The sequence below is a fragment of the Balaenoptera borealis genome, assembly GCF_965194805.1.
Source record: "Balaenoptera borealis genome assembly, chromosome: 1".
Lineage (NCBI taxonomy): Eukaryota > Metazoa > Chordata > Mammalia > Artiodactyla > Balaenopteridae > Balaenoptera > Balaenoptera borealis.
In genome coordinates this window covers 185,803,382-185,814,191 of record NC_138860.1, presented here as the reverse complement: position 1 = coordinate 185,814,191, position 10,810 = coordinate 185,803,382, and the positions used below count along the sequence as shown (strand labels likewise).

The window sequence follows — 10,810 nt, the reverse complement described above, 5'->3', positions numbered from 1 at the left end:
TTATTTAGAACAACGTTATTCTCTCCAGGTGTGGAGGTTGGCTTGGGAGAGAAAAGAGGATGAACCTGGCTGGCTTTTTAGATAAAAAGGTCTTGGCATCCGCTGCCCTCCCCAGTCTCGCAAAGGTAAGGAGGGCCCAGGTGCCCCGCCCCAACCCGGCGCCCCGCCCCCGCCTCGTCCCGCCCCGCCCCCGCCCGGTCCTGCCCAGCCCCTGAGCTAGTCTCGCGCACTTTAAAAGTGCGCGAGCTCCGGCCGAGACCCAGGGCCGGCGGCTGGTCGGGCGAAGCCATCTGTTATGCTACATGAGGGGAGCTAAAAGCCTACGCCTCCACATTTTTTTCCATTTTTAGCTTTTCAGGCCCAGGTTCTGGTCCCCTTTTAGCCTTAAAATCCTCCGCCTACGGTCAGACTCCGAGAAGGGCGTTCTGACTCTCTGGGGAAAGGGTCGTTGTGTCTCTGTGCGGCGGCCTCCCCCTCTGGACGGGAAACCGGTGGGAGAGGACGACGGCCGGAGGGGGGAGGAGGCGGCCCTAGCGCCATTTTGTGGGAGCGAAGTGGTTGCTGGGCTGCTCTTGGATTCCTCGCTGCTTCAGTGTCCCTGTCGGGCTTCCTAGCAGCGGCCTAGCGGGTGAGTCGCGGACGCTTCTCACGGAGGACGCCCTGTGTGCCTCGGCTCACGCAGTGGGGCGGCCCCCGCCCCGGGAAAGGAGCCGTGGGGCCGGGCCTACCTCATTCTGCCCGAGCGGGCTCGCGTGGGAGCGACGTTAGGGCCTGGCGCGGGGTGGCAGCCGGCGCCGAATCAGGGACGCTGGGCCCGCGGAGCCGTGCAGCCCGAGGCAGAGGTTTGGCCTGGTTTCCGGGCCCGGGCACTGTTTTGTGCCTTCGTACTTTGCACCAGGACAGCGTTTAGGCCTGGTGCCCCAGCGGTCCCACCCCGGCCGCGCTTAAAAACTCCTCCCACGGTTGTCACGCACTGGCTTCTGGGAGGCGGCGGCCCGCGTCGCGAAGGACCTGTCGCCGCTGTCGTTGCGGCTCAAGTTTGGAGACCCCCAGAATCCCCAGATTTGGAACAGGGAGGCACTTTTCCCTTGTTCTCTTCATCTCGTTCACTGCTCCTATTTAGTCTTCAAGGCTCAGTTTCTGCATCGCTTTCTTAGGGAAATCCACTTTGACGTTCCCCTCACACACATCTCAACCAGTTTAGTTTCTTCCCAGTCGCCAAGACTACTCCTTTCCAGTAGCATAATCACGATTGTAATAAAATAATTACTTGTTTGCTTTCTTTCTCCTGCTCATCTCCCCCTTTGCAACCAGCATGCCTGCTGGGACTGTGGTTTCACACACAGTTAATAGTTGCAGCACCTGATGGATAGTAGGCACTCATCAAATAATGAATGAATGAACTAGCAAGGCATTACATTTTAATAGGAATAGCTATCCTTGCCTGTACCTCCTCATTTTTCAGGGATAACCAACACCTATAAAAATCCGAACACCGAGAATTTTTCTGGAAGTCGAAAGAATGACATGGTAGTGGTATTAGTCAGCTGGGATAATTACTTTGACACAATTACTTTGACACAAGCGTTGGTCATTCGTATCTCTTTTCCATTTAAGCAAGACAAGCAAAGATGTCCGAATATATTCGGGTAACCGAAGATGAGAACGACGAGCCCATTGAAATACCATCAGAAGACGATGGGACAGTGCTGCTGTCCACAGTTACAGCCCAGTTTCCAGGGGCATGTGGGCTTCGCTACAGGAATCCAGTGTCTCAATGTATGAGAGGGGTCCGTCTGGTAGAAGGCATTCTGCACGCCCCTGATGCTGGCTGGGGGAACCTGGTGTATGTTGTCAACTATCCCAAAGGTTTGTTGCCATTTGGTTTTGCAGTGATGCTAAAGTATAGGTTTGTGTCTCGTTCTAAGTCATAGGTCATGGCCTCTTCATGGTGAACCGTCTCCTGTAGCCCAAGTATTTCTTTAAACGTTACCGTCAGACAAGTTTGAAAGACCGCTAGTTTAAATAAGTGAAAATTGGAAATTACAGGACATTTTTAAAAAACTATGTGTTTAAACAATTATCTGGATTAACGTTGCTGAGCTAATGCGAAATTTAAGGAATTAAGAACGCTTTGCAGTTGTATCAGTCTGTTGTAAACAGATTTTTCTGAAGTGCCTCAGTATTTTGGTTTGGTCTTTGTTCTTGCAGGCTTACATCATTCATCCAGCTAATCTTTTTTTTTTTCCTCCTTAAATGAACATCAGTTGCAGTAGCCCAAATCTTGAATTAGTGCAGTCGTAATTATAATTTTGGGTTCTGGTCTTATTCTCACTGCCCCTTATCAATGATGTTTTTAATCTAAAAGGAAACATGAAGATGTAGAAGTGAGCCAAGGAAATGAGTACATTTTAGCAGTAGGAGTGTGCTAGTTGGTAGATCTGTCTGTTACTTTTACTGTAACGTAATATTGCAACAAAGTCATATTATTTGGTCAGTATTTAAGACATTGCATCAAGAAATTTTTTTATATATCAAGAAAATTCTTAATAGCATCAACTTGATTTTTTTTTTAGTATGTAGTTTCTTGATCCATTGACTGTAGATTAATATTTACCCAAACTTAAAATGTCATTTATATAGTAATGTGTCGATGTATGTTCATGATTGTAACAAACGTACCAACCTGGTGGGGGATATTGATGCTGGGGGGGCTCTGCAGGTGTGGGGAGCGGGGGTATATGGGAAGTCTCTACCTTCCTCGGTTTTGCTGTGAACCTGATAGTACTCCAAAAGATGGTCTGTATGTCTGAATGTCATTTAGTTCCTCTTCCAAATACTGACTTTTTAAAATAACCTTAGGGTTTTTTTTTTTCTAATTAATTTATTTATATTTATTTATTTTTGGCTGCGTTGGGTCTTCGTTGCTGCGCACGGGCTTTCTCTAGTTTCGGCGAGCGGGGGCTACTCTTCATTGCAGTGCGCGGGCTTCTCATTGCAGTGGCTTCTGTTGTTGCGGAGCATGGGCTCGAGGCGCGTGGGCTTCAGTAGTTGTGGCATGCAGGCTCAGTAGTTGTGGCTCGCAGGCTCTAGAGCACAGGCTCAGTAGTTGTGGCGCACGGGCTTAGTTGCTCTGTGGCATGTGGGATCTTCCCGGACCAGGGCTCGAACCCATGTCCCCTGCATTGGCAGGCGGATTCTTAACCACTGCGCCACCAGAGAAGTCCAGGTTTCTTTTTTATTACAAAAGTAACGTGAGTTCATTGTTGAAAGTTTAGAAACGAAACAAAAAGAAAGAAAATTGAAATCACCCTTAAATCCACAGCTGGAGATTAAAGTTGCGAATTTTTTGGTAGTCTTCAAGTTATAGGCCTTAAAATAATCAAGCAAATATATTTAATAGGCACAAAGATAGTATCACAGTTATTCAACCTGTTTTCTTTCCTTCCTTAATGTATTTTAAAGTGAAAGTGAAGTAACTTTTGTTTTGATACACCTTTTGAGAGGGGAGAACATACAATTGTAATCTTGAGACATTATGGAACCAGAGGTTGGAATCCCTGGATTGGCTCCAGAAAAGCACCTTAGCCACTTACTCAATTCTTATTCTGTCTGTGAGAGCTAACATCACTCTTTGGCAAAAGTTTCCAGCGTCTTAACTGTTCTGAGAATGTTTTTGCTTCTCATTGCTAGATGAAGAGGGTGTGTGTTTTATGAAGTGTTAAATGAAAGTTCTGAAAGGTTTCTGCTCATTTTGTTTAGATAACAAAAGGAAAATGGATGAAACAGATGCTTCATCAGCAGTGAAAGTGAAAAGAGCAGTCCAGAAAACATCTGATTTAATAGTGTTGGGTCTCCCATGGAAAACAACTGAACAGGATCTAAAAGAATATTTTAGTACCTTTGGAGAAGTTCTTATGGTTCAGGTAAACTTTGATTTCATTTAACAGTTTTTCAGTGAATGAGCACCCAGAATTCCTGTTGTTTTAGTGACGCTGCCTTTCATGTTCAGTAGATGATATATTTTTTTTATAAGTTTTCTTTCTTTATTTTTTAAAAATAAATTTATTTATTTATTTATTTTTGGCTGCGTTGGGTCTTCTTTGCTGCATGCGGGCTTTCTCTAGTTGCGGCGAGCGGGGGCTACTCTTCATTGCGGTGCACAGGCTTCTCACTGCGGTAGCTTCTCTTGTTGCAGAGCACGGGCTCTGGGTGCACTGGCTTCAGTAGTTGTGGCACATGGGCTCAGTAGTTGTGGCTCGTGGGCTCTAGAACGCAGGCTCAGTAGTTGTGGCATACGGGATTAGTTGCTCCGTGGCGTGTGGGATGTTCCTCGAGCAGGTCTCGAACCCACGTCCCCTGCATTGGCAGGCGGATTCTTAACCACTGCGCCACCAGGGAAGTCCCAATGATATTTTTAATATTTGTTATGTGTGTACGTAAGGGGCGCTGAAAAGAAATTTGGTTTATACTATTTCCCTTCACGTATGTACTCTGAGTTGGTTACGTGTGTGTATGGTCTTAGTAAATTTAAATGATTTTTTTCTAGGTCAAGAAAGATATTAAAACTGGTCATTCAAAAGGGTTTGGCTTTGTTCGTTTTACGGAATATGAAACCCAGGTGAAAGTAATGTCACAGCGACATATGATAGATGGACGATGGTGTGACTGTAAACTTCCAAATTCTAAGGTACTTTGCTCTTTTTTTTCCTCTGCTTTGGCCATTTTTGCTGACAGACTTACTTAGAAGACACTGTAAAATAAAACATTACAGTTGGAAGATGTAGTGGCAGGGTGTGTTCTTGAAATCTTTTGCCTTGTTAAAGTCTCAGGACCTTAATGCATGCTGAATATTTTATATGTTTGTTTGAAATATTTAGTTCATTGCTCCTCCAAACTAAAACGTTGTTCGTTTTGTTCTTACTTTTCTCTTGTTATTTTTAGTGATTTAACAATTTCTTCCATAGTTACATGTTAATAAAGGCAATGAGAATATGTTGACCTTTTTTAAAAGCCTGACTTGTTCCAAGCAAGCAAGACTTGCTTATTTGGAACATTATCATCTTTGCCAAGACATTTCTCGATCATCAACTTTCCTTAATCCAAATATACTTTCATCAAAGTATAAGACACTGATGAAAGAAATTAAAGATGATACAAACAGATGGAGAGATATACCATGTTCTTGGATTGGAAGAATCAACATTGTGAAAATGACTATACTACCCAAAGCAATCTACAGATTCAATGCAATCCCTATCAAACTGCCAATGGCATTTTTCATAGAACTAGAACAAAAAATTTCACAATTTGTATGGAAACAGAAAAGACCCCGAATAGCCAAAGCAATCCTGAGAAAGAAAAACGGAGCTGGAGGAATCAGGCTCCCAGACTTCAGAGTATACTACAAAGCTACAATAATCAAGACAGTATGGTACTGGCACAAAACCAGAAATATAGGTCAGTGGAACAGGATAGAAAGCCCAGAGATAAACCCACGCACCTATGGTCACCTTATCTTTGACAAAGGAGGCAAGAATATACAATGGAGAAAAGACAGCTTCTTCAATAAGTGATGCTGGGAAAACTGGACAGCTACATGTAAAAGAATGAAATTAGAACACTCCCTAATACCATACACAAAAATAAACTCAGAATGGATTAAAGACCTAAACATAAGGCCAGAAACTATAAAACTCTTAGAGGAAAACATAGGCAGAACACTCTATGACATAAATCACAGCAAGATCCTTTTTGACCCACCTCCTAGAGAAATGGAAATAAAAACAAAAATAAACAAATGGGACCTAATGAAACTTAAAAGCTTTCGCACAGCAAAGGAAACCATAAACAAGGCGAAAAGACAACCCTCAGAATGGGAGAAAATATTTTCAAATGAAGCAACTGACAAAGGATTAATCTCCAAAATTTACAAGCAGCTCATGCAGCTCAATATCAAAAAAACAACCCAATCCAAAAATGGGCAGAAGACCTAAATAGACACATCTCCAAAGAAGATGTACAGATTGCCAACAAACACACGAAATGATGCTCAACATCCCTAATCATTAGAGAAATGCAAATCAAAACTACAATGAGGTATCACCGCACATCAGTCAGAATGGCCATCATCAAAAAATCTACAAACAATCAATGCTAGAGAGGGTGTGGAGAAAAGGGAACCCTCTTGCACTGTTGGTGGGAATGTAAATTTATACAGCCACTGTGGAGAACAGTATGGAGGTTCCTTAAAAAACTAAAAATAAAACTACCATACCACCCAGCAATCCCACTACTGGGCATATACCCTGAGAAAACCATAATTCAAAAAGAGTCATGTACCACAACGTTCATCGCATTTACAATAGCCAGGACATGGAAGCAACCTAAGTGTCCATCGACAGATGAATGGATAAAGAAGATGTGGCACATACATACATTGGAATATTACTCAGCCATAAAAAGAAACGAAATTGAGTTATTTGTAGTGAGGTGGATGGACCTAGAGTCTGTCATACAGAGTGAAGTAAGTCAGAAAGAGAAAAACAACCATATGCTAACACATATACATGGAATCTAAAAAAAAAAAAAAAAGTTCGGAAGAACCTAGGGGGAGGACAGGAATAAAGACATAGACGTAGAGAATGGACTTGAGGACATGGGGAGGAGGAAGGGTAAGCTGGGACGAAGTGAGAGAGTGACAAGGACATATATACACTACCAAAGGTAAAATAGATAGCTAGTGGGAAGCAGCCGCATAGCACAGGGAGATCAGCTCGGTGCTTTGTGACTACCTAGAGGGGTGGGATAGGGAGGATGGGAGGGAGACGCAAGAGGGAGGAGATATGGGGATATATGTATATGTATAGCTGATTCACTTTGTTATAAAGCAGAAACTAACACACCATTGTAAAGCAATTATAGTCCAATAAAGATGTTAAAAAATATATATATACTTTCATCAACTTTAAACTTTAAAACTTTATTCTTCATTGAAGTCTTACAAGAAGAAGTGCTAATGCAAAAAGTAAGAATGTACCTACTTTTTAATGACTCACCTAATATAAAAGGCAGATAGGTTGTATTACATCCTCTACCATAATACTGTTTTCATTGCTCATAAAATATTTCTGATGGTTTTCTTCCTTTCAATTTGACCAGCAAAGCCCAGATGAGCCTTTGAGAAGCAGAAAGGTGTTTGTTGGGCGTTGTACGGAAGACATGACTGCTGATGAGTTGCGGCAGTTTTTTTGCCAGTACGGAGAAGTGGTAGATGTCTTCATTCCCAAACCATTCAGGGCTTTTGCCTTTGTTACGTTTGCAGATGATCAGGTATTTTCTCTTAATAATTTTGTCCCAGCTAATTAGGTAATTTCTGTTGAACTTTGCCCTTCCAGCTAATTGCCACCCTTAGCTAAGCTCTCTGACCTTGTACGCTGTGTGGTATATGGGCCTAAACATTTGTGATAAACCCCTTAGATATTTTTTTAGTACATGAGGTTTAAGTGGGGATGTTACATGTTCTTTGAAAATGAACTAAAAAATCCCTGCTGCCATTACTAAAGCTAAAGGCTATTTTATGGTTTTAAATGAAGTAAGTGTTCATTGCTTATTTTTTCTCCAGTTTAGATGATGGCTTGAAATCTAAGTTTTATTGCTACTTTGATGTATGAGTCAGTGGTTTAATCTCCTTTATTTACATCCCTTATTTTTTTGTAGGTTGCCCAATCTCTTTGTGGAGAGGACTTGATCATTAAAGGAATCAGCGTACATATATCCAATGCTGAACCTAAACACAATAGCAATAGACAGTTAGAAAGAAGTGGAAGATTTGGTGGTAATCCAGGTGGCTTTGGGAATCAGGGTGGATTTGGTAACAGTAGAGGGGGTGGAGCTGGTTTGGGAAACAATCAAGGTAGTAATATGGGCGGAGGGATGAACTTTGGTGCTTTTAGCATTAATCCAGCAATGATGGCTGCAGCCCAGGCAGCTCTGCAGAGCAGCTGGGGTATGATGGGCATGTTAGCCAGTCAGCAGAACCAGTCAGGCCCATCGGGTAATAACCAAAGCCAAGGCAACATGCAGAGGGAGCCAAATCAGGCTTTTGGTTCTGGAAATAACTCTTATACTGGTTCTAATTCAGGTGCAGCAATTGGTTGGGGATCAGCATCAAATGCAGGGTCAGGCAGTGGTTTTAATGGAGGCTTTGGCTCAAGTATGGATTCTAAATCTTCTGGCTGGGGAATGTAGACATTGGGTTATCGTTAGTTGGTATAAACTGGTGGGAATTCAGATTTTTCTAAACTCATGGTAAGTATATTGTAAAATACGTATGTACTAAGAATTTTCAAAATTGGTTCAGTGTGGAGTATATTCAGCAGTATTTTTGACATTTTTCTTTAGAAAAAGAGGAAGAGCTAAAGGAATTTTATAAGTTTTGTTACATAAAGGGTTGAAATATTGAGTGTTTGAAAGTGAACTGCTGTTTGCCTGATTGGTAAACCAACACACTACAATTGATATCAAAAGGTTTCTCCTGTAATATTTTATCCCTGGACTTGTCAAGTGAATTCTTTGCATGTTCAAAATGGAAACCATTGGTTAGAACTACATTCTTTTCTCCTTGTTTTAATTTGAACCCCACCATATGGATTTTTTCCTTAGGAAAATCTTTTTGGAGATCATGGTGTCACAGTGTTTGGTTCTTTTGTTTTTTGTTTTTGTTTTTTAACACTTGTCTCCCTTCATATACAAAAGTACAATATGAAGCCTTCATTTAATCTCTGCAGTTCATCTCATTTCAAATGTTTATGGAAGAAGCACTTCATTGAAAGTAGTGCTGTAAATATTCTGCCATAGGAATACTTCTGTCTACATGCTTTCTCATTCAAGAATTCGTCATCACGCTGCACAGGCTGTGTCTTTGACGGTGGGTGTCCCATTTTTATCCGCTACTCTTTATTTCATGGAGTCGTATCAACGCTATGAACGCAAGGCTGTGATATGGAACCAGAAGGCTGTTTGAACTTTTGAACCTTGTGTGGGATTGATGGTGGTGCCGAGGCATGAAAGGCTAGTATGAGCGAGAAAAGGAGAGAGCGCGTGCAGAGACTTGGTGGTGCATAATGGATATTTTTTAACTTGGAGAGATGTGTCTCTCAATCCCTGTGGCTTTGGTGAGAGAGTGTGCAGAGAGCAATGATAGCAAATAACGTACGAATGTTTTTTGCATTCAAAGGACATCCACATCTGTTGGAAGACTTTAAGTGAGTTTTGTTCTTAGATAACCCACGTTAGCTGAATGTGTTAAGTGAAACGATACTTGTATTTCCCCTACCCCTTTGTCAACTGCTGTGAATGCCGTATGGTGTGTGTTCTCTTCTGTTACTGATCTGTAAGTGTGGTAATGTGAACTGAAGCTGATGGGTTGAGAACATGGACTGAGCTTGTGGTGTGCTTTGCAGGAGTACTTGGAAGCAGAGTTCACCAGTGAGCTCGGGGTGTCTCAAAATAGGGTGGAAGTTCTAATGTCTGTTAGCTACCCATAAGAATGCTGTTTGCTGCAGTTCTGTGTCCTGTGCTTGGATGCTTTTTATAAGAGTTGTCAATGTTGGAAATTCTTAAATAAAACTGATTTAAATAATATGTGTCTTTGTTTTGCAGCCCTGAATGCAAAGAATTCATAGCAGTTAATTCCCCTTTTTTGACCCTTTTGAGATGGAACTTTCATAAAGTTTCTTGGCAGTAGTTTATTTTGCTTCAAATAAACTTATTTGAAAAGTTGTCTCAAGTCAAATGGATTCATCACCTGTCATGCATTGACACCTGATACCCAGACTTAATTGCTATTTGTTCTTGCATTGTCCAAAGTGAAAAGTTTTTTTTTTTTCTTTTTAAATCTAGTTTTTAATAAGTCTGGGTGACCGCACCTAAAATGGTAAGCAGTACCCTCCAGCTTTTTCTTAGTGCCTCTGTGCATTTGGGTGATGTTCTATTTACATGACCTGTTATAAATCTCCATTGGGAAATCATGCCTTCTAAAAATATTCTTATTTGGAGGAGTGGACAGAACAATGTTAATTATTTTAAAATGCTTTGTAGCAAAGCCTATCAATTGAAGGGAATATCAGCACCTTTCTAGTTGGGGATTTGAAAAGTGGAATTAATTGCAATAGGGATAAAGTAGAAGAAACCACAAATTATCTTGTGCCTGAAATCCATTAAGAAGCCTGATAGCTTTAAGAACTAGCAGGGTGGGTTGTCTGTCTGTGGAAGTGTTAAGTGAAATGGGTTTTGTCTTCCAAACGTGGGGAAATAGAGTAATGTTGAATAAAATTGCTTATAAAACTCAGATTAGACTCTCACGGTGCATTGTTAAGTATGTAAAAGCAATAATATATTCTCTATTGTACTTAAAATGTAACTACTATGAGAGTTGAGCTCCTTTTCTAATGGAAGAATGTAAGTTTTTGTGCTGATAATTTACCTAATGCCCTTATCTAATTAGATTATGATAAATAGGTTTGTCATTTTGCAAGTTACATGTTTTAAACTTTTGTAAATGAAGTCGTCCTTTAGACTTATGGTCGCCACATTGTTTTATTCAGTTTCCTCTGTAAAAGGATCTTGCGTTGTTTTAATTTTTTTTTTTTTTCTGCATCTAAATTGCATGATTTCCAAACCCTGTACCATCTGAATTTTGCATTTTAGCACTTGCACTATTACTCAGCAGCAGTAACATGGTAACACTTAAAATGGTATTCGGGGACCTCCAAAGACTAAACTGACAAGCCTTCAAGGAGCCCAGGGG

The 10,810-nt window shown here is 41.3% G+C and overlaps 1 protein-coding gene across 3 annotated transcripts; it reads left to right on the top strand.

Annotated features, from left to right (window-relative positions):
* The first annotated feature begins 483 nt into the window (after nt 1–483).
* Nucleotides 484–9,643, top strand: TARDBP (TAR DNA binding protein). 3 transcript variants are annotated; one of them, XM_082382034.1, is made up of 7 exons: nt 484–628; nt 1,618–1,869; nt 3,763–3,926; nt 4,550–4,690; nt 7,162–7,332; nt 7,720–7,846; nt 8,860–9,643. In XM_082382034.1, exons 2-7 carry the CDS (start codon nt 1,632–1,634, stop codon nt 8,925–8,927), a joined length of 909 nt encoding a protein of 302 aa, XP_082238160.1. In that variant the 5' UTR covers nt 484–628; nt 1,618–1,631; the 3' UTR covers nt 8,928–9,643. The 3 variants fall into 3 exon arrangements, with proteins under 3 accessions (XP_082238160.1, XP_082238158.1, XP_082238159.1); XM_082382032.1 differs by having other exon boundaries at nt 7,720–9,643; XM_082382033.1 differs by having other exon boundaries at nt 520–628; nt 1,622–1,869; nt 7,720–9,643.
* The last annotated feature ends 1,167 nt before the right edge of the window (nt 9,644–10,810 follow it).